Source organism: Pterocles gutturalis, unplaced genomic scaffold (assembly GCF_000699245.1).
Source record: "Pterocles gutturalis isolate BGI_N339 unplaced genomic scaffold, ASM69924v1 scaffold29373, whole genome shotgun sequence".
In the NCBI taxonomy this organism is placed as follows: Eukaryota; Metazoa; Chordata; class Aves; order Pterocliformes; family Pteroclidae; genus Pterocles; species Pterocles gutturalis.
The window spans coordinates 25,087-52,685 of NW_010126579.1; the positions used below are offsets into that span (position 1 = coordinate 25,087).

The 27,599-nt window shown below is 35.8% G+C and overlaps 1 protein-coding gene across 1 annotated transcript in view; it reads left to right on the forward strand.

Annotated features, from left to right (window-relative positions):
• The window catches only part of YTHDC2 (YTH domain containing 2), a 36,309-nt gene extending 9,763 nt beyond the window's left edge, over positions 1-26,546 (forward strand). Inside the window, exons 2-27 of the mRNA XM_010079025.1 lie at positions 2,261-2,460; positions 3,072-3,238; positions 5,098-5,200; positions 6,392-6,548; positions 8,756-8,863; positions 9,971-10,119; positions 10,519-10,654; positions 11,029-11,155; positions 11,855-11,920; positions 12,937-13,115; positions 13,290-13,386; positions 13,473-13,560; positions 13,652-13,732; positions 14,645-14,727; positions 15,581-15,686; positions 15,808-15,927; positions 16,296-16,568; positions 17,115-17,241; positions 17,762-17,967; positions 18,528-18,723; positions 19,799-19,905; positions 21,374-21,666; positions 22,092-22,269; positions 23,236-23,439; positions 25,067-25,249; positions 26,466-26,546. Coding sequence (XP_010077327.1) covers positions 2,261-2,460; positions 3,072-3,238; positions 5,098-5,200; positions 6,392-6,548; positions 8,756-8,863; positions 9,971-10,119; positions 10,519-10,654; positions 11,029-11,155; positions 11,855-11,920; positions 12,937-13,115; positions 13,290-13,386; positions 13,473-13,560; positions 13,652-13,732; positions 14,645-14,727; positions 15,581-15,686; positions 15,808-15,927; positions 16,296-16,568; positions 17,115-17,241; positions 17,762-17,967; positions 18,528-18,723; positions 19,799-19,905; positions 21,374-21,666; positions 22,092-22,269; positions 23,236-23,439; positions 25,067-25,249; positions 26,466-26,546 — 3,815 coding nt within the window. The remainder of the gene's footprint in view (positions 1-2,260; positions 2,461-3,071; positions 3,239-5,097; positions 5,201-6,391; positions 6,549-8,755; positions 8,864-9,970; positions 10,120-10,518; positions 10,655-11,028; positions 11,156-11,854; positions 11,921-12,936; positions 13,116-13,289; positions 13,387-13,472; positions 13,561-13,651; positions 13,733-14,644; positions 14,728-15,580; positions 15,687-15,807; positions 15,928-16,295; positions 16,569-17,114; positions 17,242-17,761; positions 17,968-18,527; positions 18,724-19,798; positions 19,906-21,373; positions 21,667-22,091; positions 22,270-23,235; positions 23,440-25,066; positions 25,250-26,465) is intronic.
• Positions 26,547-27,599: the final 1,053 nt, after the last annotated feature.

The window sequence follows — 27,599 nt, forward strand, 5'->3', positions numbered from 1 at the left end:
GCGGGCTGCCCGGGCCCCCATCCAGCCTGGCCTTGAATGCCTCCAGAGATGGGGCATCCATAGCTTCTTTGGGCAGCCTGTTCCAGTGTCTCACCATCCTCTGAGTGAAAAACTTTCTCCTTATATCCAACCTAAATCTCCCCTCTCTTAGTTTAAAACCATTCCACCTCGTCCTGTCACTATCAACCCCTGTAAACAGTCGCTCCCCCTCCTGTTTATAGCTCCCTTCAAGTACTGGAAGGCCACAATGAGGTCTCCCCAGAGCCTTCTCTTCTCCAAGCTAAACAAGCCCAGTTCCCTCAACCTTTCTTCATAGGAGAGGTGCTCCAGCGCTGTGATCATCTTTGTGGCGCTCCTCTGCACCCATTGCAAGAGCTCCACGTCTTTCTTGTGCTGATGGGGTCTCACAAGAGCAGAGCAGAGGAGGACAATCACCCTCTCCCTGCTGGCCATCCCTTTTTTTTAATGCAGCCCTGGACATAGTTGGCCTTCTGGGCAGCAAGCGCACACTGCTGGCTCATAGATAGTCCTGTCCACCAGGACCCCCAAGTACTTCCCCACTGGGCTGCTCTCAAGGAGTTCTTCTCCCAGTCTATATAAGATCCTGGGATTGCCCTGGCCCAAGTGCACCACCTTGCACTTGGCCTTGTTGAACCTCATTAGGTTCTTATGGGCCCACTTCTCCAGCCTGTCCAGGTCCCTCTGGATGGCATTCCTTCCCTCTGTTGTATCTACTGCACCGCTCAGCTTGGTGTCATCTGCAAATTTGCTGAGGGTGCACTCGATTCCATTGTCTATGTCATTGATAAAGATGTTGAAGCGCACCAGTCCCAAGACAGACCCTTGAGGGACACCACTTGTGACCAGCCTCCACCCAGACATTTCCAGTCCCCCTTGGTTCTGACACGTGACTTCCTTTACCTTCAACACCCTTCATGAGATTACACCACTTTATAAAGAACAGCAATTTTCTACACCATAGGCAAACAGATAACACTCCTCCACCCAGGTTGACCACAACCCTTTGGTTGAGACCAGACAACCAATTCTTTATCCATTGAACAGTCCATCATTCAAATCCATATCTCTCCAGTTTAGAGAGAATGATTTGGTGAGGGACCATGTCAAAGGCTTTGCAGAAGTCCAGGTATATTACATCCGTCGCCCTTCCTTTGTCCACCAATGCCGTCACTCCATCATAGAAGGCCACCAGATTGGTCAGGCAAAGATCTGCCTTTGGTGAAGCCATGTTGTCTGTCTCAGATCACTTCTTGGTCTCATGCATGGCTTAATGAGGCTTCTAGGAGGTAGGAGGATCTGCTCCATGATCTTCCCAGGCACAGAGGTGAGGCTCACCGGCCCGTAGTTCCCTGGGTCTTCTTTTCACCCTTTCTTAAAAACCAGAGTAATGCTTCCCTTTTTCCAGTCACTGCGGACTTCACCTGGCAGCCATGATTTTTCAAATATGATGGAGAGTGGCTTAATATGAGGGAGAGTGGCTCGGCAACCACATCAGCCAGCTCTTTCAGAACCCTGGGATGTACATCATCTGGCCCCACAGACTTATATGCATTCAGTGTCATGAGGCGGTCTCGGACCTGTTCCGCTGTTATAGTGGGAGGGATTCTGCTCCTCTCACCCTCACCTAGAGGTTCAGGGTCCTGACAGACATGGGAAGCCTGACCACCAGTGAAGACTGAGGCAAAGCACTTATTGAGTACCTCAGCTTTTTCCATGTCTGAGGAAGCCAGTTCTCCTTTCTCATTTATCAGAGGGGGAACACTCTCCTTGGCCTGTCTCCTCCTGCCTATGTACCTGTAGAACCCCTTCTTGTTACTTTTCATGTCCCTTGTCAAGTTCAGCTCCATCTGTGCCTTGGCTTTCCTGATGCTATCTCTGCACATCCAGAAAACGCCCCTGTATTCTTCCCAGGTTATACAACCCTGCTTCCTCTTCCTGTACTTCCCTCTTTTCCTTCAGTTTAAGCTGTAGGTCCTTGCTCAGCGATGCAACTATCACTGAGACTGTCTGTTTTTGTTGAAAATATCTATGAAAGGAATTAACTGCTTTGAACAATATTTCAAGCACTGTGACAAGAGGAATTGCTATGAATATGGCTTTTAAACGTGTGATGGTTTTGTCACTTTATCTATAGGGATGCATACAAAGTTAATTTTCATTTTTATGTATGATTTTTAAGCAGTGTTTTAGTGACCTTGTTTTGTACCTGTCCAAGTAAATTCTTAACTTCTCTTCATAGAAAACAGAGAACTGAACAAGGCAAGAGGACGACTTAACAATGGTATCCCCCAGGTTCCAGTGAAAAGAGGAGAATCGGAGTTTGATTCCTTCAGACAGTCACTGCCAGTTTTTGAAAAACAGGAAGAAATTGTCAGAATAATAAAGGACAATAAAGTTGTTTTGATTGTAGGAGAGACTGGATCAGGAAAAACTACTCAAGTATGTTTAATGAAATAAAAAAATATTATTATGGAAAACTCATGCTGATTTTGTAATATTTATGTGATAAGGGATTTCTTTATGCTAGTTTTAAGGCTTTTGTTTTCCTATGTACTCAGAAGTCTTGAGTTCTAATTAACTTTCTTGCCCTTAAAGTACTAAGCCAGCAGATACTTACTGAAAGTATGAATGGTTCTGCACGGTTTTCTCATAGATGCTGTTTTTCGTTAAAATAAAACATTGAAGAATATAGAATACTGAAAATAATACAAAATATTGAATATTATTTTGAATAGCCTTTGTCCTTCTAAAGCTAGTTCTAGAGTAGAATATTACTGTTTTAAAACAAAATATTACCTATAGGTATTTCTTTATAGCTTTCTCTGAAGCAGGAGAGAGAAGCTTCAAGTTTTTTTTTTTAACATGAAACTTAAAATCAGAAATGTATTTTTGCTTCCTTTCTGCCCCTTCAAGTATGTTTGTCATGATAATCTTAATGTGCATTCTTTTGCAACCTGTGTGATATTGAGATGCAGTTAAGTTGTTTCACCATGATGAAAAAGCTATGACATTATCAAACTAAGAAGTAAATTTAAACTGCTTTTTTACAGATCCCTCAGTTCCTTCTTGATGACTGTTACAAAAATGGAACTCCCTGTCGGATATTTTGCACTCAGCCAAGACGTTTGGCAGCTGTTGCTGTGGCTGAAAGAGTGGCAGCAGAAAGAAGAGAAAAGATTGGCCAGACAGTTGGTTATCAGATCCGATTAGAAAGCAGGTATTAATGATATTTCTTAAAGTCAATTGATCTTGTGTCTTGTGTACTTTTAAAGTACAGTATATTTGGTACAGAGCCTACTGAAAGCTCAGCATGTAAAAGCAGGTAATAGACTATTTACAAGTGAAGAAGAGAGTTTTTGTCCTGTATTTTGCAGTTTCATGTAGTGAGTTTTCTTTATGTAAGTGAATTGCAGGTGCTTTCTCTTGATTTCTCCTTGCGGGTGTGTTTGGAATTCCTTATTTTATTTTCAGATCAAGTCTACTCTGTCCTTTCTTTTTCTCCCGACTTTTAACATATATAGATCCAAAAGTTCTACGACCTTTAAGATGGGTAGGAAGACCAATACGCTGTAACAAATGCTATATAGTGAGAGTTAATAGGGGACATGAAAGGAAAATAAACAAGATTTGGAAGTGAATGGTGAAGCTGAGCATTATTTACCAATCTAGTTTGGGTTAAATTTACTCTGCTTCAGCTTCTATGTGTAAAGCATGAAGTGATACAAAAGTAGGGATTTCTAGGTCACCTGAGGAATTTGTTCCTAAAGCAGAGCAGGAAGTCTGAAGATTTTGTGTGGTTTCTAGATTATTTGAACTGTGTACATAGTGGGAGTTCCAGGAAGGAGCGGCAGTTGAGGTATTGGTGAGAAGAAAGGTAGCTTATGTTGCTTGTATGGATGAAGGTATCCCATAGCTAATGAAAGTGAATGCATTTGAATAACAAAGCCAAGTTAAAGAAGAATTTGAATATGTGTACCAAAGCTCACAAGACTATTAAAGGATTAAAAGAGCTAGTAAAGATGAATTGCAAATAAGGTGTGTTATTAATGTGTGGAAGTACTGTGCTGGCTGAAGAAGAAGAAAGTACAGGTCAGATCAAAATGTAAGAATTGTTGGAAGCAGTGTGGAAAATCCTGCTTAAGAAGTGTAATAGATTCTCTCAAGAGAAAGAATAAAAGGGTCAGATGGCAATATTTCCTACTCTGGGCAAAAAAGGTGATGTGGATGAAGGTGTTTACAGTAACACAGGAGTCTAATTTTTTTAAGTTTTATTAACTGTTAGGCAGCAGTGATGATTTCTAGAAGGTTGCTGAAGAAGAGAGGGGAATAGAGATGGGTAAAATAAAGCATTTCCATCTTGCTTGTCTTCTTTGAATTTAATATGTGGGTGGATTTTTTTTTAAATGAGGGATGAATTCCAAACTTGGAAAGAAATACACACGTGATAACTAGTTAGCTCGTGTCTTCCAGAAAAGAACTGTAGAGTATGATACAAAGGAACTTTTCAGTACTTAAGGTGGCGGTGCTGGAGAAAGTAGCAGCAATTGCTGTTTTTACTTGTATAGCTAACTCTGCCACAAGTACTAGAAGAACTTTTAAAGATATAAAAATTCTTGAAGAGAAAAATTGAAGCATTTGAAAAGGATCAGCCGATTTCTTTGTGAATCAGACACGAGTAGGCAAATACAAAGACTAATTCAAGCATATGCTGAAGAATTGGAATCTGTTTTTTCCAAAGCAGTCCACACTGAATTATTCAGTAAATTAAACAGCACGGAGAGGTTCTCAAGGTTCTGTTTCACTTGCTTATTTACTTACATAAATGTAAATCTCACTTTGTTACTTAATCTGTTGTCTAAAGTTTTGGAGCATAAACGCTAAGATTCCTTAGGAACTTTCTGGGAATAAGCATACTTTAAAAACAAATAGTATGCATGAATTATTTGGTGAGGACTATAATTAATTCCACTTCTGGTGAGCAACTGTTCAATCTTTTAATTTTTATTAAGTAGTGGAAAGCTAACATGCATTTAAATGATACAAAAGACTGAAGTACCTTTATGAACTGTTCAATAGGGTTTCTCCAAAGACACTGTTAACATTTTGCACTAATGGCATGCTACTTCGCACGCTAATGGCAGGAGACAGCACTTTATGGACAGTGACACATGTTATTGTGGTAAGAGTCCTATTGTATTTCATGTAAGCTGGAGCAATATGTATTACTTGTTAATTGGAAGATGACACCCTAGTTTTCTTAATTTGCTGAGCATTTAGGGGTTTTTGTTTAGTTCGAATCTGAATTAACGTTGAAGACTTACAGAGTTTTTGTTGTAGCATGTATATTTTTATGGTGTGGGGTTTTTTTGTGTAGAATTATGTTACTTTAGGTTCATGCCAATAATTAATTTTAGAATAATGATGCAGTTGTGAGGACAGAGCTCTGAATTTTACTGAACTTCCTGTCAGAAAGCCTTGGGGAGGCTTGTGTAGATATCATTCCATGTATGTGTGTCAGAATTTCTAATATCACATACTTGTTGTAGCAATACCAGACTTGCAGTCCATTTGTTTGCCTCAATGTTTTCAAGATGATGAGTAGTCTTATTTTCAGCACATTATTTAAATGTGTGTGCTTATGATTATGTGAATATTCCTATTGTGGAGTTTGATAAGTCAGTGGAACCAGAATGTTTATTGCAAGATTAAGTTCTCTACTGCTGAAAACAGAAAAATTCATTATAATTTTAGGTGCCTGCCTGTTTGTCAAAATAGAAAAAAGTGTGAGAATGATTTATATATACTCTTGACTTCAGCCTAAAAATATTGTATTTGGGTCCCTGCTTCCTACGTTCATAATACAAAACGAAATAGAAGAACACATCAACAAAGATGATTAATCAATCATGTTCCTTAATTTATGATAAGCTTTGTGCATGACTTAATGGATCTAAGCAATTTAACCTTTTTCTTGTTATGAGGTATCATACATTTCTGTAAATGCTCATCAATTGTGAAGTGAGAATTTACTAATATATTTGTAGGATTTGCGATTTGTGTCATCTTGAAAATGAGATTCAGATATAAGAATTAGAAAAGTTTCAGAAGTTCACTTTAACATCTGAAGTCAAGGTAAATGTGGCTTGTGCATTAACAGAGCAGGCTGCTCTGATATCTTTATGAAACTTCTTCACATATTTTTTGACTTTTGGATAGTTTCAAAAAAATCTTTACTTAAACTGGACTTACACACTTTAATGCATCTGTAATGTACCAGCAAATTAGGTATTTTAATTTTTAAACAAGTTCATATTTGTGAAAAGTTACAGTCTTGGATCTGTGATGTTTATGTTTTTTTCTTTTGTTACAGGATGAAGTGCATGAGAGGGATAGATTCAGTGACTTCTTGTTAATAAAACTGAGAGATGTGTTGCAAGACCAGCCTAATTTAAAACTAATTATTTCAAGTGCTGCTCTAGATGCAAATCTCTTTATTAGGTATTTTGGAAGTTGCCCAGTAATACACAGTAAGTGTTTATGTAAGCTCTTAAATCTGAGTGTACTTGCCCTAGGACTTGCAGATTTTATTAAACTAGCAAACCATTCTTAGTAAGGGAATATGATAAATACACTTGAGAGTTACAGCAGTGCTTGTTCTTTGTTCATTTTTGTTGTTTCTTAACTACTTGCACCTACTTCAGAGTAAAGAGTTTTTATCACAGGTAGTTCTATAAGTGCAGGGATGTTCTGGCCCCTGCCATGTTCAGTTCAAGGAGCAGGAAAAGGTTCTTAAAGTGCTGATCTCCATGGTGATACAGACCCTAGGATCTGCAAGAGTGTGATGTATATTTGATTCATTCCAGTAGATTCTAGTTCTTCAGGCCTGGTCTCTTCAGAAATACAGTCCTAGGCCAAAGGGATTTTCATTTTTTAATCACATGATCCTTTATTTTGAAGGAGATTATTAGCTGTTAATCTAGGTAAACATTGAGAAAAGACATGGCAAGCTATGTTATGTTCAGGCTCAGTAACTTGCAGTTAGATTACATTCAAATGCGAAGAAAAAGATATCATTATTGTTTTAATTTAATTTGACTGATCTTTAGTAGAGGTAAAACATGGATGTGTGGGAGGTGCTTTTTTTTTTTTTTTCTCATTACCCTCCTGGCTTGCAAGTTTTCTGCGTGGATGACTTCCTCAGTCACTTTGCAGTCCTCTTCCTTTTTCAACAATGATGTCTAAGAAGAGAAGCTTTTAAGATAAATGCTTTCTTTTCAAAACAATCAAGTAGATTGTCTGCATGTCAACCTTTTTTTAAGGAGCTTGACAGTCCCAGGACAGAGGTAGAATCACTTTCTTTAGAATCCTGTCTACAAATCATTGATTTCTTTTAGTGAATGTTCCTGAGAAATAAATCTATTTTTTTCACAGATAGACATGTTTATTTATAGTTCCCAATTCTGAATTTCTCCCTAGTAAAATAAGGCTTGCAACTTGTTGGAGGCAGGAGTCTGGAAATTATACATTATTTCAGTGATTTTCAGATTTTTTTAAATTTTTTTTTTTTGAGAGAGGAAACCTCAGTCGCAATAGTTATGTGGCTTTCTAGTTTACTGTTCTGGTAGCTTCCTGTTCATTTAGATCAATATGTTAATTCAGGAAATTCTGATGACAGTCTCTTTCTCCAGTTTACCTCGGTGGTTATACTGTTATCGCATACTAGTCTTCCCAGGCTAATCACAGTTGAAAAGACATGGAAAGTGTCTTTTTCCATTTTTGGGAATTTAAGAGTTAAAAGAAGAAGGTTTAGATACTTTGTTAATGTAATGAAAAAGGTTTGATCCTCCTTTAACAATATGGCAGACAAAATCCTGACCACAGAAACTAATATTTTGTAGTTCTGGGTTTCTGTAGTACACAGAGTTTGTGATGAGTGTTGGAAGACTTCCTCCACGACAGGTTCCAAAAGTATGTGAACACTAGCTTGTTCTCTGTGAAGAAGAGAAATGTCCTAAATTATTTAAATTCATGTGTGGCAAATGTTTGCTAAGGGCCCAGAAATTGAAATTGAGATATTTCAGTTCTTCATGTGGAATAGAATACTTTAATGTCCATAAATAAGGTTTAGAAAACAATTATATTGAAAAAAAAAAACATTATTAGGTGATAAAGACCATTTGGAATGTCTCATTTATCAGGAAGTATTCAGTAAAGAAAGACAGTTTTGGCTGTAGTGGTCGAGGAAAGTGAGAAGGAAAAAAGTTTAATACAAGGGTGGCAATCTGCTTGTGGGGTCTTGCACTAAAGCTGTATTAATTGCTGTTATATTTTGTAATCGAGGTGGCAGTCTTACACTGTGAATTCTTTTCTTTAACCTTAAACAAAAATGGCTATTTTCTTTTTTCTAGTTTTGTTAAGATTGCAATGAGTAACTGTCAATTGCATGCATCTCTTGCTATAACGGTCCAAGAGAATTGAAGAGGTTAATGAGAAAAATGGTACCCAGCTGACATTTCCCATTTGAAATCTTGTTTTGTGGCCCAGTAATCTTAAGAAAATAAACTCCAGTGAATATACTCTTACAAGATTTTTCAAGGAAAGTAATAATTTCTTAAATGAAGCCATCATAATTTTTCATTTACTTTTTGTGTCTACAAAAAAAGCTATTTTAAAATTAAGATTATGAATGAACCTAGGGAATATATAATATTTTATGAATTATTTATACTTACAGTACAAGGAAGACCCTTTGAAGTTAAAGAGATGTTTTTGGAGGACATTTTACGAAGCACTGGGTATACAAACAAAGAGATGGTAAAGTACAAAAAAGAGAAACAGCGAGGTTGGTGGACTTCTTAGTTTTTAGGGTTGGCATTGAGTCTCATTGATTGATTGATTGAACAAATAAATAGGATCATTCTCAGTTAAAATTCCAAAGTCAGAATATCAAATGAGACATGGTTAGATGACAGCGAGTGTCTTTAAGCTCTCAGTGTTTACATTATTGAAGTAGATTATGTAACTTTAAAAAAAAATTAACTTTCTTTCAATGGTTACATTCTTTTTGCCTTCAGTTGATAAATGTTGTATTTTTCCTGATTATTATGGAGTAGAATTGCACATAGCTGGGGGCTTTGCCCGCAGAAGACTGCAGAAGATACGTGCTGACTTTTGGATGCAAATTAAAATGCAGCCATTAAAAAGGGAAGGATTTTGTATGTCTTGCACAAAAATGGTTCCTATTAGTAACATTTTTCACTGCATTCTGCAGACATGGATGTATTTAGTATATATATAGTCCAGAAGCATTAACACACTTGAGCTTAATATGGTTATTTTTCAATTGGTTAAGTAGATATATTATTTGAGAAATTTTCCTGACAACTGAAAGTAATGACCCTACTGTGTATTAAAAAACAACAACAACAACAAAAAACAAAAACAAAAAAAAACCCCAAAGCTATAACATACAATCCTAACTTTATGTTTGTCATGGTGCTCAGCTCTGATCACTGTGGATAGAAAAGTTCAGTTAAGGCCCTGGTGTCTCTACTGTTTCTCCTACTTGTATGCAAAAATTAGTTGTTATATGCAGGAGCTATATCACTTCTCTTTGTTGCCACTTTTGGATAAAGATCTAGACTGAGAATTGTGTAGAAAGTACTTGGGAAGCTCGTTTGAATTTAGTAAGTTGGAATACTGGAGACCTAGGGGGCTTTAGCACCCAAATGGTAATTTTTACCTTGTTCTTGTAGCAAGTGTTTGCAATGGTGCACTTTGGGCATCCTTAATCATGGAATTTGTATTGGACTGGTAACGGTGTTCTAGATTAAATAAGATATTGAATAGGTAAAACTTTGTGACTTCATGTAACTGTTTTTTGTAGCTGGAAACAATGGATAATTAAGATGTGTAAAACTTTTTTTTGGAAATACTTTATGCATTCTAGAAGAAAACCAGCAAAGCACTCTTACAGAGTGGTGTTCTGCTCAAGAAAATAATATCAAAACGAAATCTCCGAGACAAAGATCTGTCCCAAGTGCAACTGAGGAGTGTAATCTGTTGGATGATGGTGGTGACACAGTATTTAATCAACTGGTAAACTTTTTGTTTAGTTGGAAGAGATCTTTAAATCTGTGTTATTGTTACTACCCATTTAAAAACTATTTTTTAAATATATTACTCCTGTAGAGTTTATAGAAGGATATTAACATGTTTTAAAACATTGACTTTTTTTTCTTTTATTAGCTTGAACTACCCTAGCTAAAGTGTGCTTTTCAGTTATGGTTGTAAATAACTTTTGTTTAGATCAAACACCTAGGCTGCTATTGCTTAAAGTACTTGCATATGATAAAATAAGTGCTTTAACTGATATCTGAATGCTGTATTTCTTGTTGTTACTTGGAAAACTAACTTCGATTTCTTTGTGTCTAATATATGAGAATAAAGACAACTTTTTGAAGAGATTCATCTTTCAGTACTGTTTTTTCTCTTCAGACTGAGAAAGATGGGAATTGCCTTGAGCCATGGCTAATAAAAGAAATGGATTCTTGTCTTTCTGACATCTGGTTACATAAAGATGTTGATTCCTTTGCTCAGGTGTTCCATCTCATTTTAACTGAAAATGTCAGTGGTAAGTTTCTCGTCTTAATTACACAAGAAAAAACGACCAGAAAACTGCTTGAATTTTTGTGACTGCGTTATCTTTCAAGTGTTGTTATCTTTGAATTATGATGCCTATTGAAAAAATGAATAGGTTAGCAGAATTAATGAGTTTTGGAGTTGTTTGTTGTTGTACTTGTTTTGAAATACTGACAGATATTGTGTTTCTCAAATAGTGTTAAATTCACGTGAACTGACTGGTGGTATGAAGTGAGGAAACATTCTCTTTGGGCTAGGTTTTGAAAGTCATATTCATACTACATTTAGATGAAAAAATAACATTTGCATTGATTTTGCTGATTTGTTTTTTGGTATTTGTTTTTTGGTATTTTTTTTTCTTCTCAGTTGACTATAGGCATAGTGAAACCAGTGTGACTGCACTAATGATTGCTTCAGGGAGAGGCTTTCTGAGTCAAGTAGAACAACTGATCGGTATGGGAGCAAGTATCCACTGCAAGTCATCCAATGGCTGGTAAAAAACAACAGATAAACTGAAAGATATTTATCAATATAAAAATGAGAAAGAAATTTCTATAACATCTAAACTAATTTACTAACTTATCAGACTACTGTAAGCACTAATAGGTTTCAACAGTCTAAACAGTTTCTAACTTCTCTTCATCACATTGTTTTCTGTAAATTCTAAATTGAATTCCTAATTAAACAGTCTTGAATATGGGATATACACTCTTGGTTTCAATGAGCCTGATTTAACAGACTGATTGGAAGAAAAATTGGAAACTTCCTCGCTGGGTTGTTTGAATTAGATTAAAAATGTTTGGTGATTCTTATTTTAAGAGAGTAACCTATATTGAATTTAAAAATAGTTTATTACATGAGTAAAGACTGTATTGTGTTATATCTGTAAGTATGTTGTATCATGCAAAAATATTTGTGAATCTGTGAAAGTTCAGATTTTTGTGGCCATGAATTTTATCTTCATGTAAACAGGGACTATACGATGTAATTGCAATATGAAAAGGTAAGAATTAGGATTCAAGGGATCTGATGTTTTAAAATGGGAAGCTGCAGATGCAGCAATAATGGTACTGATTAAATAATAATGCAGAAATTGACAGAAAAGTGTGGTGTCATCTTCTCATTTAACATGCTTTTCATATGTATCTTTTGAAGTGAGAAATGAATAAAGATTTTTATGCAATTCTTTCAGGATGGCTGTGGACTGGGCTAAGCGCTTTGGACAGACAGAGGTTGTTGACCTATTGGAGTCTTACAGGTAAGCTATAACTACTTCGCAGAAACTGTTTTATTACATGGTGAAGGAGAATTTGTTTTGTCTTCTTTTAATCAGAACAGTTTTTAGCTTTTATGTTTTAATATCTGGCCTAAATAGCAAGATTTATTTGAGAATAGGAATATTTCAAAACCAGAGTTATTTAAAAAGAAGTTTATTTGTATTCAGTATCATAGTGATTATGTTTCACAACTCCTAGGATAAATATAGTTTTAGTGGTGTAGGACTTCTTTTATATTACTAGTGTTTATCATCTTGATATGGACATTTCTATCATGATTACGTATATAGGCAGGATGTGAGTATAGTAACTTAAACTAGTTAATCATTGTAGATTCCTTCCAACTGAAGTAGTCTATCCTGTTATATTCTAAATAAATATGCAGAGAAGCTGCTGTTTCTTTACCATGTACCATTTTAATTTCAGATGCTTATTTTGGAAACAAATCTATTGTGTGTTTTTATCTGTGTATTGTCGATAAATGGCATCCATATTAAAGAAACATTATATGAGTAACATGTACACTAGGCTGTTCAAGAATTGTTTTTTTTATTAACTTGCAGTTAACATAGTTTAGTTACAGTTTTGTAGAGACCTGTATTATTGTAATTTCTCTTTGTATAGTTTCTGTTAGTGTAGTACCTGCTTAAGTATTATGGTAGGGAAGTTTTTGGAAAATACATTTCTTTTAAATATTTTTCCTTTAACAGATAAACAAATGATGTCTTTATACTTCAAGTTCTGTCACATTTGCTTATGGTTGTGTTTCAATGAAGCATAATAAAATTAATGCTAAAAATTGAAGTTGCGTGCTTTGCTGGGTTAACATGTAAATCAGTGAACAGTAATAGTAGTGTGAAGGTGCTGCTCTGCTGCTTTAAAATTAAAATTTGAGATGAGTAGTCTTGTTGGTCTTGGTCTAAATTTGAATTGAATGTCTGAATGCAAACCCAAAGCTAACAACCTTGACTCTGGCCTGTGTATTTGTATGTTTTAGTTCTTCCCTGGAATTTGGAAATCTGGATGAAAGTTCCCTGGTCCAAACAAGTGGTAGTGACCTTAGTGCAGAGGACAGAGAACTGTTAAAAGCTTATCATCACAGTTTTGATGATGAAAAAGTGGATCTAGACCTGATTATGCACTTACTTTATAACATCTGTCATAGTTATGATGCTGGTACGTATATACACACACTGCCAATAAATTGCTGTAGATTCAGCTTCCCATGAGTTGTGCTCTTTTTTCAGTAATACCAAATAGGTGAAACCTTCAGAGTGCCAGTGTACTCAGTACTGACACATATTTGAAGTGAATTTTCTGTTGAACTCTGCAAACCAACTTCTTTTTTAGGAGCAATTTTAGTATTTCTTCCTGGATATGATGAGATAGTTAGCCTGAGGGACCGTATTCTTTCTGATGACAAGAGATTTGCTGATAATGCTCACAGGTAAAAACCTCTAGTTTCTATTATAGCCTTGAGTTTTTATTGTTTCTTTTAAAGATCCTTAAAAAGTGTTCTTTGTCTTGCATTAGGTACCAAGTTTTCATGCTTCATTCAAATATGCAGACTTTGGATCAGAAGAAGGTGCTTAAAAGTCCACCTTCTGGCGTCCGCAAAATAGCAAGTATCAGAGGACTTCTTCAGGTATTATATTGATCTATTTTGTCTTTGCTTTTACAGTTACTATAGTTGTCTTTCTGTTTAATTGCAGATTCTTTCAACTAATATTGCAGAAACCAGCATAACAGTCAATGATGTTGTGTTTGTCATAGACTCGGGCAAGATGAAAGAGGTACAGTTGGCTTAAACGTTCTTTGGGAAGTAAACATCATAGTATTATTTTAAAATACATAAAACATAAATTTTGGAGAAATATTTTTTATAGTAGGCTGAAAGCTAGTGCATGTCAAGCAACAAAACTCACTGAGAAGTTTTGACATCCATTTGTTTTATGACAAATACTGAAAATAGCTATCTGTTTAAAAACTCTGTAAAAGCTATTGCAGGTGGATATATAGACTTTTTTTTTAAACTTAGTATTTGTTTGATTTTTGAAACAAGTCAATCAGTTTAGACTGCCATCTTCCTGAGACTTAGATAACACTGGGAGTTCACTTTGTGCTACTATATTGTATCTAGCTCAAATCTAATCCATTAAGGTCTTAAGCATTTTTTTTGATCTGTTGAATTGCCATTCCCTAATTACTTGCTCAAGAAAAGTGAAATAACATAAGGCAGCTGTTTAAGACCTAGCTTACAGAATAACATTGGGTTTCATATGCGATATGCACACCAAATTTATGAAGTTCTCATGGTAATAAATTTTTTTGTAATGTTGCATCAAACGTAGGAAAATAAGGACATAATTTCCAAGTGAGACAAAGGAGAACTTTACTGCCTATAATAGCAACACATTTTTGCTTGGTTTGTGGTAGCACAAAACACAATGTCTTTTATTGACTTACAATTGCCTATGACTAGAAAACTTTTATTTAGGAAACGGCGTAGCACAAAGTTACTGTGAAGGAGATAGCATGAATTCACTTGAAACTAATAATTTTAGAACATACCTTTGTGGCAGAAGCTGCCGGTGCTTAGTATTATTTTTTTTTTTAGGGAACTTCTGTTGATGATCTAGATCACTAGTAACTTGTATTTCAGGTACCCTATTCGATCTTGTTTCTATGTTCCTTTGCTTTTATAGAAGTCTTTTGATGCACTGAGTTGTGTTACAATGCTAAAAATGGTGTGGATTTCAAAAGCCAGTGCTATCCAGAGAAAAGGCAGGTAATAAATGCTTCATCCTGAGTTTTATTTTGCCAATATCCACTGTCCTGTTTGTTGAGGATAAAGTACACAATGTAATAGCAGTTGCACAGGGTAATGTTTCTAGTCTGGTCCAGTATCATGTTGGACAATGGCCAATTCTAGTTCTCTGCAGAAGAGCAAGGGTCAGCATGTATTTCCTTGGAGTCATTTCCCAAGTTGTAAAAAGTAACACTCAGGAATTTCCCAAAGCTTACATTAGGTCTAGGTTGTTTTCCCCCCATGGACTTGTTCTCCTTCCTCTTTCTCTCATGTAGCTCTAGCAGCCACAGTGTCCAATAAGGTGTTTATGATTTATCTGTGGGCAGAGGGTTGCCTGTTGATAGTTTTTAATTGATGCCTCTCTATCCCAGTGTTAGAAGAGACATTGAGCAGTGATTCCTTATTGAACTCCAAACGATTAATGACTTATCCGGCCTTTATCATTGTTGTTCCAACTGTTTTGGGGATGTGAAGAGGAAGAAGTTAAGTTTATGACTTACATTCCTTGCAGCAAAGGACAGTTTAGATTTGGATTGATCTTAGGTTAGTAAAAAAACCCACATCACTCTATTTTTAGATAGGCCTTATTTTTTTTTTTTTGTCTAGATCTTGCAGTGGGGTAAGATTAAAATAACAGATTTCCATGTCATCAAAGATAATGTATTTACTGGAAAACTCTCAGCTAATGTGTGGGACTTACACATAACAACAAAGTTATCTTTTTCTTAGATCTGCTTCTGCATTTTCATTCTAAGTTTGTGTGTATTTGTGGGGGTTTTTTTATTTTTAAGAAATTCTAATTTTCAACTACTTTCCATATTTTATTTTCAAGGGCTGGGCGCTGTAAGCCTGGAGTCTGTTTTCATCTCTTCAGCAGGCTCCGATTTCAGAATATGTTGGATTTTCAGACTCCAGAACTTCTAAGAATGCCACTTCAGGTGCATGTTCAGTTAGAAATTATAAGTTCTAAAAATGTATTGTCATCAAATCATATTACTACTCCAAAAAAGTGTTCCTTTCCCGGAATCTTAACAATCTTTTTTCCTTTTTAACTTACAGGAACTTTGTTTACACACAAAACTTCTGGCTCCAATTAATTGTCCAATTGTTGACTTTCTTATGAAAGCTCCTGATCCTCCACCAGCTTTAATTGTGAGAAATGCTGTGCAAATGCTTAAGGTCAGCAAAGGAATAGATACAGATGGGAATTGTATTTGATTCAGTATTTGTCATGTGGCAACATATCTTACTGAGTTTTGTTTGTACTGGTACTGTTACTTAGTTACTTAGCGAGGCTTTGAGTTTTTGTGTGTTGTCTTTTAATTTTGTGTTTAGGTGTATTTTTCCATCTTAGGGAGGAGAGTACTTAAAAATCTCATCTCAAACTGTTAAGAGTTTGACTGGCTTTTTTAGTGTTTAGGAACAAGTCTAATGTTCAGTATTCACATCCTTTCTGCTTTAATGGTAAATTAATTTTGTCAATTTTTCCCTTCATCCCCATCCCCCCACCCCGCCCCCTACTTTTTTTTTATGTTTTTTTAAAGCAGACAATAGATGCCATGGAACCTTGGGAAGATCTCACTGAACTTGGTTATCATCTCACTGAATTACCAGTAGAGCCACACCTTGGTAAAATGGTGTTGTGCGCTGTTATTTTGAAGTGCCTGGATCCTATTCTTACTATTGCTTGCACTCTTGCATATCGAGACCCTTTTGTCTTACCTACGTTGGCCTCTCAAAAGCGGGCAGCGTTGCTGTGTAGAAAACGTTTTACTGCAGGAACATTTAGTGACCACATGGCTCTTCTGAGGGTTTTCCAGGTATTATTTCATCTTCAGAAAGAGTACTGATCACAATAGATCGCATATCAACTTAAGTGTTTTACCAGTCAAGTTGGATGCAGAACGCTTATGATTAAGTCCTTAGAGAAGAAACTTTATTTATTTTTGCCTAGTGGCTCTCCTGTATATTTGGACTCACAAATTTATGAGGGGACACATTTTGTAATTTTTTTGCTTATATTCTCAAACCTGGTTAAATTGTGAGTGTTCCAAAAAGATGCCACTTTATATCCTGCTACACTGATAACTTAAAATAATGATCGTAACATAATAATCTTTATAATAACTTAACATAATGATTGTTTTGTTAATGTAGGGGATGGGTAAAGAGAATCTAGTACTTAACTAGAAAAAATAATCTAGTTTGATACATTTCCTTTCTCTGAGTGGTTTTTTGCCTTTGTTTTATTGATGTAAATGCCTTTTTTTTTAAAGTGCAATTTTTTTTTTAAAGTGCAATTAGCTAAAAATTGTAAAATTTTAGCTAATAAAATTAATAGGCAAATGTAAAAATACTCTTCACAGGCATGGCAGAAGGCACGCAGTGATGGCCGGGAGAGAGCCTTCTGTGAAGAGAACTTTCTGTCTCAAGCCACGATGGAAATCATTATAGGAATGAGAACACAGTTGCTTGGCCAGCTTAGAGCCTCAGGTAAATAGCTTGGAAAAAGATTTAACATAGTTTTGGAGTCAAATGTATAGATAGTACACGTGTATACAAATTGTAACAAGAATAGTGTTCCCTGGTGTAGTTTTCCTTCCTTAATTTGAAACAGACCAGTACACATTAATCTGGGCATGGTGCAGATGCTAGAGTGAGGAAGTGTGGCGTGGGAACAGCTGATCTAACTGAAAGTGGCCTGAGTGTTCAACATGCCACTGTCTTTCAGTGTGAGATATGTTTCCTTGGATTTTTGCGTTCTAATAAATTATTTCTGTAGGAAATGTCTTTGTGTTGTAAAAAGTAATTCTATTCTGTGTTAGTATAAAACCCCTTATCAAGAAGGATTTCAGTATAATAGTTTCTTCTTGATGCTGTTAAGGTTGGCAGTGGAGGAAAAACACAACAAATTTGTACTTTATTTCACTTTTTTTTTCAAGTTCCTTTTGAGAAATAAAAAAGTGAGTCTTAAATGCAATCAAATATAACACAATTTTGTCCTCTTCTTCAGGTTTTGTGAGAGCCAGAGGAGGAGCTGATATTAGAGATGTTAATACTAACTCTGAAAACTGGGCTGTAGTTAAGGCTGCCTTAGTGGCTGGGATGTATCCCAATCTAGTGCATGTAGACAGAGAAAGCCTGGTTTTGACTGGAGCAAAGGAGAAGAAAGTGCGATTTCATCCTACCTCTGTTCTTAGTCAACCTCACTATAAAAAGGTAAAATAACTATTAATTTATACTTCACAAAAAAGAGCACTGTACTCTATCAAACATTTTAGAAATGTCTTTTCATAGTTGTCAGTACTTTAAAAGCAGCATGGGCATTAAACACTACATTAAAAAAAATATTTATTCTGGCAGTAGATAAAATAAAGAATGCGAGTTGGTTTATTTTTCCAATATTATTTCATGAAAACTGGTTTCAGTTAGTCCTCCTTCTACATGGAATGAGACACAATGTTAAAAAAACCTAGTTATGAAACTGTTTTAAAGATGTAACAATCTGTGCTTTTAATAGCAGGAAGAAGTTCTGCTCTGAAACAGATTTTTTTTTTTTTTAGATTTTTGTTTAAAACAAAATACCGGTTCAAGGTGGTAGGGTAATTTGTGAGTCTGGTTGAATTCTCTCTTGCTTTTTTATTTGTGTGTATAAATTTATTTGTATATAAATATTTATGTATTTACTTCTACATATATATAAAATAAGAAATATGTTAACATTTATTTTAATTACAAATAGAGGACAAAATAGCCTAGTCTTATTTGCTCTTGCACAGATTCCCCCAGCAAATGGGCAAGCTGCAGCCATCCACGCGCTCCCTACAGACTGGCTTATATATGATGAAATGACAAGAGCTCACAGAATAGCAAATATCAGATGCTGTTCTGTTGTAACACCTGTTACTGTGGCACTCTTCTGTGGGCCAGCTAGGTTACCAAGTAATGCTTTGCAGGAAGCTTCATCCTTTCGAGGTATAGTGGGGTTTGGATTTGGAATGTTTCCGTTGGTATATACTAGTATGTGATATGGAAGGCTTATTTTTCAATAGTAATTAATACGTATATTGGCTAATTCTTAAAATGACAGAGCTATTTAAGAATAGTATATAGGCTATGTAACAAATGTCTCAGTTTTGTGAATACACATAGATTCATATCCGTAAACTATACTTACATAGTATAGTTTGTAATGAAATAAAAAAATGCAACCAAAATGTCTAATGACAATACTAATGCTGAAAATTGTAGTATGCTTTTTCTACAGAGTAGTTTATTCGATACTTTGAACTATCTTATTCAAACTGAAGAATTTTTTGTCATATTGACAGGTTCTAAATTCTGTTATTGTTTCCAACTGAAACATGCATGTAAAAAATTATTTTCTACTGATAAATTTTAATGACAATTAGATACACTGTTAAGTAGAAGTAATAAGGAGTACATAGAAATTTCTTCTTTTTTATTTAATGGAGCACTGTAGGAATATAAGTGAAAATAATCTATCCTGCTGCCAGTTCTCTAGAAATATTACTTTGAGTCAAAGAGCCTAAGTTATTTTTGAAGCTTTCCTGTCTTACTCTTAAACTGTTACCCTTAAAATGGTATTTATGCTTATTGAATTGTACTTAAAAAATTACAATCCTGCTTAATAGCCATACATGTACATAATTTTTTTCATTAAATCTGCTGTTTTACTAGGAAATAAAGCATAGAGCAATGTGTGGTTTTGCAGACAGCTTCAGACAAAACTTTTATAATGGCTTGCTGATATTGATAAAGGTACATGAATGAGTCAGATCACATCAATACAGGTGCTTACATAGCAGGGCCTTCAGCAGCTCTGGATACTTGAGTTCTGCTTACTGAAGCAAAGACTTTTCACTGAGGTGTTTTTTCAGAAAATAAAAAGTGATTTTACAAATGCTTACATTTTAAAATAAAACTTAGAAGGAAAATGAGTTTGTTTCTGGTAATATAGTAGTGTTCAGTTTTTTGTATGTACATGGAAATAATATGGAAATGTTAATGCACCTTTTATTTAATTCAGGGGATGGAGTATCTGATGATAGTGATAGTGAGGTGGAAGACAAAACAACTGCTAATTTGGCACTACTGAAGCTAGATGAATGGCTGCATCTTAAACTGGACCCTGAAGTAAGTAATGGTTCACTGCAATGTTTGTTTCTTGTAGAAGGATACTTGCATCATATCTTCCTAAAAAGACTTCTGAAACACTTGGGTCACCAAGCCATTCTGTAAGAATGGCTGTCATGGTCCGTTTGGATCTCTTGTATTTACAGGACAACATGCTCTGTGATTTAACCTGTATTTCATGAGATCGTTAACAAATACAACAAATGAACAGGGGCTCAATCCCCTTTTGCCTAGACTAGTCTCGTGTGAATTCACTTGTTCACTATTCTGATTGTAAGGTTTCATGACTTACATAACCCATAACTCTTAATTTGTGCACCTATGAGCAAAAAAGGAGAAAAAGCATTAGTTCCTTAGCCAATGGTGAGAGTGCTCATCCTTCCTCCTCTGTCACGGTGGGGACATCTCCTGTATCATACTGGGACGCAGGAGGGCATCAGCAGTCCAGCTGCTGGTGGATCTGCTTCAGAAGCTTTTTGGGTAAGCTGATGTTTTTTATCTTCCAGCTTGGAGGCTTGGTTTGGTTTATACCATTGTCATAAATTAGCAGATTCTGACAAACTAGACCAAAGGTAATGGCTGTAGGAAACTACAAGCTGCAGGTGATAGTGGCTGCATAATGGCCCTTTAGCTCTTTCTGGCCACCTGTCTAGCCTATGTGGTGCTCTCACTTTGACCTGGCACTGCTCCCAGTGTACATCAAGCCTTAGCATCAGCTGGTTTAGCCAAAATCTGAGCAGGAGTTGAGTGAACAATCATGATACCATCTTGTGTATTTCCTTCTCTGAAAGGATGAGTAAAGCTGGATTAAAATGGAGCACCTGAAGTTGGAGTTGCTGAAAGAAAGTTGGTAACAGATTTTAGACTAAAGAAAATAAACTTTTGAAGATAGAGATCTTTAGGTCACTGAGAAGCTCTAGGTGTGGTAGGTGGTAGTTAATGGGTTGTGAAACACCAGATCTAATAAGAATACTTCTTGAAGAGGTGTTCAAAATTGATTTTTTAGGAATGAAAGCATTTTTGATAACATGGGAATTCAGCTATAGTCTTCTAAATTTAATCATCTTGTTTGAGCAGTCTGTGTAGGAAACGTGTCACTTAGACCTCGTTTCCCTCAGGTATGAAGGAAGTGTGCATGAGTACAGCTGAATTGAAAGGAAGGGCATAAAGCATTAACAGATTTAATTTTTTAAAAAGATACAATTTTAAAGTGAAAAATAAAAAAGTCCTGCGGACTTACAATATAATTTTAAGCTTGGTGCAGAGCTAAATGAAATAAAATGTTCTAAAAATGATCTTGCACCCAACGAAAGAAAAAATAACAGCTTAGTTTAAATGTGGGCGTCTGTCTTTCAGTTTGGACCCTGTTCGTTTTAGAATGACAGATACTGCCTTGGAAAATGTGGGATATCATTACCTGTCTGGTGTAATTTTTATTAGCTTTTAACAGTATTGAAATTCATTACAGGCTGCTGGTTTGCTGTTGCAACTCAGACAGAAGTGGCATAGCTTATTTTTGCGTCGAATGCGAGCTCCTTCTAAACCGTGGTGTCAAGTTGACGAAGCAACTGTAAAAGCAATTGTAGTTGTTTTAAGTGCTGAAGAACAGTCTGCAGGTTTGCAGCAGCCCTCAGGAATTGGTCAGAGACCAAGACCTATGACTTCTGAAGACCTTCATTCAGCATATACATGGAGGTCAACAAACAGTAGAAAAAGCTCAGCAGAAACTGAATTCTCTGATGACTCCTCCAGCACTGAAAAGTAAGCTTTTGAGGTCTTCTACAGACTGTAGTTTGTAATTTATTTAGCTATAAAAGCATTGCTTGAAATTCTGCAAGTAATAAAAAGGAGGAAACAATAGAGATACTGTTGAAAGACTTTATAATGTCCTATGCTGCGTTGTAGTTGGGATTTCATTGAGTAATATGACGTGTGTGCCTGCTGTTTGAGAGAGCAGTCAGGAATATTGTCCATGAATTGTGATCTCTGGGAAGAAGTAGCAGAAGAGGTTTAACTCTTGGCATTCAGAAACAATTAATAATTGGTATTTTTTTAGTTAATGTTTAATGTATTTTGGAATTGCTGTGATATATATAGTCATGCAACAGGCTGATATGTAGATATAAATTGCTCTGTGACCACTTATGAAACTCTTGGTAAATCCTCTATTTACCTTTACTTTTTAGAGTTTTAATGAAATCTACACCTCCCGCACTTCACCAGCCAAAGAATTACAAAGAAAAAAACATTTTGCACTCCAGACGAACTTCAGATGACAAGTCAGATCAGTCATCAGTGAAGTCTACAGACAGCAGTAGCTATGCTAGCCCCTGTGCTAGTCCTTCTTGTCCAATATCTGGAAAGGTAGAGTTTTTGTAAACAAATTACCCCATGCTTCAAAATTAATAGAATTTCAGAAATAAATTTGCTGATACCTTTCAGTAGCTATCAGGTATTATGTTGATAAATTAAGAACCTAACTTAGATTTTAATTTTTAACAGATGCATAATACTTACTGCTTTTTGGAACTAAAAATTGAGACTAAATGTCTAGTTATGCTAGTTTAATATGGTAAAAATATTATTTTTTGCACACTGCTGAGGTAAAGCTATCCAAAGTAGAAAAAATTGGATTTTTTTTTAAGCTCAATGTAACAACAAGTGAAGTTCTATTAATTTTTTTCTGAATTAATAAACAGTACATGCAGTTCCTTATTATGACTGCTTTTTTTTTTATGATGGTTGTTTTAGCAAAGCACACATTTTTAATGAGGTTATTGGCATAATTCTTCCTGTGTACTTGAAGCGTAAACTGCAGCAATATTAAACAGATCACGGAGAGGAAAACTCATTGTTCTTCTAGGCAAGGACTCATTGGAGAATTTAGTAATTCCTCTTAAGTCTTTCAGTTTTTAAATTCAACCAATGTAAAAAGGAGAAAACATGTTTCCTGAAGGTGGAAATGTGAGTAGTGTGCTTCAGGCCACAGTCTAGAATGATCACTTTTGTGTCATCTGAAGGTGTGTCAGGCTTCAAAGAATTGTGATTAATCAGTAGGCTGTTTAGGCCTGTTCTGCTATACTTGTTTAGTGCCCCTCATGAATGAATTAATATTTTGGAATAATAAAAAAATACATAATGTAAAATAGATGTAAAGTATCTTTTAAAACTAATTCAGACAGTACCAGCTGATAGATTTTGTGTTTCTTGTAGAATCTGGGGGAGGTGGGGAGGGACACAGTCAAGGGATTTCTGTCTTCATGTGTATAAAACTTCAGAACCAAAGTCTGGTTTATTTTATTGTAGCGTAATTTAATTTAATTTTTCCAGGGTTCCAAGTCTCCTTCACCGAGACCAAATATGCCAGTTCGGTACTTTATAATGAAAAGTAGCAACTTGCAAAACATTGATATTTCTCAACAGAAGGGTATGTGGTCAACTACGCCAAGTAATGAACAAAAACTCAATAGAGCCTTTTGGGAGAGCAGCATGGTTTACTTAATATTTTCTGTTCAAGGGTCTGGACACTTTCAGGTGAGCCCTTAATATTAAATGTTAGCTTTGCTGGATGGTTTAGGCGAGCACAGCAAATGGCTGTGGTGATACTGCAAAAGCCGGTTTAAGAGAACTAAGACTCATTTTGGAGTTTTAGAAAGCAGTCATTCTTTATTCGACATCAGGCAACACCTAGAAAGTTCTGTGCTGCAAAGGCTTCGTGCCCTCTTCTTATATAGTCCTAGTACATGCATATTCATGGCTTAATTATCATAGTTGCTGAGTCAATGCGCATGCACACTTGGGCTTTTGGGTGGACTTCGGTGGTCGTTGGAGGCTTTTTCCTCCCATGTCCTCCTCTTCTTCACTTTGCCCTATGCTTGAACTCTTGCTCCCACATGCCCAGAGGTCTTGCTTATGCAGCATCTGTTCCTGCCAATTTCCCTCGCAATGTGTAGCCCCCCCCCTTAACCAAAGTAACACAGTGACTAAGGCAACAGCTTAAACAAGAAAGTACTTAACACTACAACAGCTTAAAGGAGAAACCACTTAATATTTCTAACTTATTCTAAAAGGTATGAAAGCTTAGCAAGGTATTTGTCAACAGTTTGCTGACAAATTTGTAGCTAATTTGAAGTTAAATACTTGACCTGCAAAGTTGCAGGTTAGCTGTGTTGTAGAGAGGGGCTAAACTCAGTTTTTGCAGGTAAAGAAAGTTCAACTTACCTCTTTATATACAAACCTGTCATAGAAGTCAGCTAAATTTAAAATCTAATGAACTAGCCCAAATACATCTGTCTTTGTGATACCACTGAAGCATTACGGTGAGATATACATATGATCATTTTTCCTCTCTTCTTTTTATTAATTTCCATTTAAGTCTGACTTGAACTATCTAGGACTGCATGTCGTACAAGAGTAATGTGTGCTGGTAAATTATATGGTGCAACTGCATCTCTTGGACTCCTAAGACATAACTAGCGTAAATTTTCCTCAATAGTTGATAAGTTGGGTGTGTGGTGTGGTTTTTTTCTTGTTTTGCTTTGTTTGGTGTGCGGGCAAGTAGGGTTGTTCTTAAATAAGTTAGAAACAATCTTGGATTTTTGATTTCTTGCATTTTCTTTCTGAATATTTGTCTTGTTGGAATTTCTTTCCACTTCATTGAAGGAGGAAACAAAAGCAACTTTGACCTTTCTTTGAAGAACAGCTATACTCTCTTAGTTCTACGTGAACGTTTGTTAACTTAGAGGGAACATGGGAAGGAAGGAATGGATTTCTGAAAAAATATCTACAACTAACAAGTAATATCTAATGGACTACTATGTAGTAGGACATTCACCTTAATTCTTTTAAACTTCAAATGTTTTTACACCACCTTTTCAACCTCTGTTACACAGCTTAAAAAAACTTCTGATGGCAGTTGTGAGAAATTGAGAGACATTCTCTGTGGTCAAACTCTAGAAAGGATATTTGAAGTGAAAAAACAAATGATTCTACTTTTAACTTTCTAGATATAAACATTTTTAAAGCTCCAGCTTTGTGGGGGAGAGTGTGTGAGTCACTTTGAAACTAATTTGAAAGTTTGTATGAAGTCCAGTCATTTATTTAATTCTCATGTAAGCAGATATGCTCTAATTATGTCTTTCATATTTCAATTTTACTCCAGGGTTTTGCTAGAATGGCTTCAGAGATAGGGTGTGAGAAAAGTCAAGACTGGGGATCTGATGGTTTTGGAGGTGTATTTAAGGTGGAGTGGATCCAAAAAGAACGGATTCCTTTTCAGTTTGCACATCATTTGCTCAACCCTTGGAATGACAATAAGAAAGTACAAATAAGCAGGGATGGCCAGGTAATGTTATTCTCTTCTGAAGTTTTTTTTACTTGGTAGAACTGTGTATTGTTTACTAGCTTGTTTAGCCTTGACATTTACCTCAGCTGTCTTCATGTATCTGTTAATCTGAATTGGAATTCAGTGATGCACATTGTACATTTTTCTAAAGCATTACTGTTGAAGTAATAGAGGCTTTTTTGATAAGTCAAAATCGTTGCTTGCTAAATATATGCTTTAAAAAAGATTTAAAGCTGTGTGCTGTAAAAAATAAACCTTTTTGGAATTATTCTTTTGGTTCTCTAGATTTGGTCACTGTTTGGTTCAGATTTGTTCTCCAAGATAGTCTGTCACACCCAAATAACTGGTCATAATTATAGCTTTGAGTTTCCTGTAAAGACTGAAGAGGATCTTGAGATTTGAGGTAGAATGAAGCTTAGGACAGTTCTCTAATCTGTTAGTCCTGAAGGCAACTACAAAACACTGGAAGAGAACTGGCATGAGTTCGCTGTGGCAGTTCTGTGTTTTTCCCCAGCTCCCTCCCAAAACATCTCCTTGATAGTAGATTCTAGAGCTAAACTTCTTATATCATCTTCTTGCTACTTCCCCAAAACCTCTTCAGTTACAAGAACAAGGAAAGGAACATAGCATGTGGTGGAGTTAACAGTGCTTCTGTTGTAAGTGGCTCTTAAGACCTAAAGAGCCATAACTATCTTAAAAACAATTGATATATATTAATGTCTATGATTCCACCAAGAGCTGCTGTGTTGCCTGTAACCTACCTTTCCACATTCTCCACCACACTTGACTGAATTGAACTTAAAAGATGTGGAAAATAATGATCTGTAGTTAGTAAGTTAAATGACCTGTGGAGGGTACAAAGTATGTGGTGCGTATGTTCTTGTATATGGTGGTACTGTGTTCACTCAGAACACAGCACCACCATAAGAATATTTTCTTAAGAACTGACATCCTACTGTAAATGAAAAGACCCCAAACGACCTGTAGCAACCCATGGTTGCTTGTGAGAGTTTTTATCTCCTCTTGAGCCTTAGCAAATAAAACCTTCCTGTGCAGGTAATTCTAATGTGTGTCTTCATAGCAAAAGGGATGAGCTCTTCCAGAAAGATGCAGAGCAGCCACCAGTAACTTTATCTAACAGTTGTATTATAAATTGGTTCTATATGTTCAATAGTAGCAGTGCAAATAATTTCTATAATATCCTGCTCGTTTCTAGGAGCTGGAACCACAAGTTGGAGAGCAGCTGCTACAGCTTTGGGAACATCTTCCTTTGTCAGGAAAAATCTCAAGTGACTGAGCATCTCAAGTAATGTGATAGAGGTAGTTTCATGCATTAGTTGTTGGTTTTATGATAGAGGAAAAACTATCTGTATACATTGTCTCATTACGGTACTGTCTTTCCTTTGTAAGTTGTGGAAGAACAGGTCCACTTAGGACTAAACATTCTCTTCCTTTTGACTTTTTTTTAGCTGTCGTTGTTGAAACATCAGCTATAATCACTAGAACCAGAAGCGTGCCTACAGTATAAAGTTGAGGAAGAAGGCGGTGCAACAAGCTCCTGAAGTTGTTAGCGATGCTGCGCAGCTAGTAGTGGAATAATAAGAGGGAATTATGTTGGTTTCACTGTTTCCTTGTCTTAACAAATGTTATAATATTATTCACCAGCCTGTTTTTTGAATGAATTGGTTTTTTTACAGTAGTATGCAGTTGATATTTAAAAACATGGCTAAGTTCAAAACTAAGTTTGAAACAATGGTCCACATCTAAGTTGTTTGTGGGTTTAAAATAGCACAACAGACAGTTTAAATACACAGTTTACATTTAAAGCGTTCTCAACACACTGAAATGTATGAGAGAAGCCAGTGTAATATTAATTAATTAGGCTTGCAGTTTGCTTAAAATAAATACATTTGCAATAGATGTCTCCAGATATATTTGAAGATTCCATAAGTATTTGTTGAACTTCTATATGCACAGTGCGAAAGAGTAGGATATATTAATACAAACAATGGTCAGCTGGAGAATGTAAAATTTTAATTTAAATACAGAAGTGAAAGGAGCGTGAGAATTTTGAGAGTGAATTGGTCCAATGTGTCTTTCCAGTTTCAGTTATTTTTCACCCTTAGAAGGTACTCACATTTTGGAAGGCTGAAACAGCCTTTCAGAGACCTGCTCCCAAATGGTACTCTAATAGTTCACTAATTAGGGCATTATTACAACATTCTTATTTCTTACAAAGAAAAAAAATTACCAGTACAGCTTTCTTTATTTTTCAATGTAGTCTTCATACTTTATCTGTGTACCTCTTGTTTCAGTTTCTTTCTTCGTCTTTCTCTTCGTCTTTCTCTTC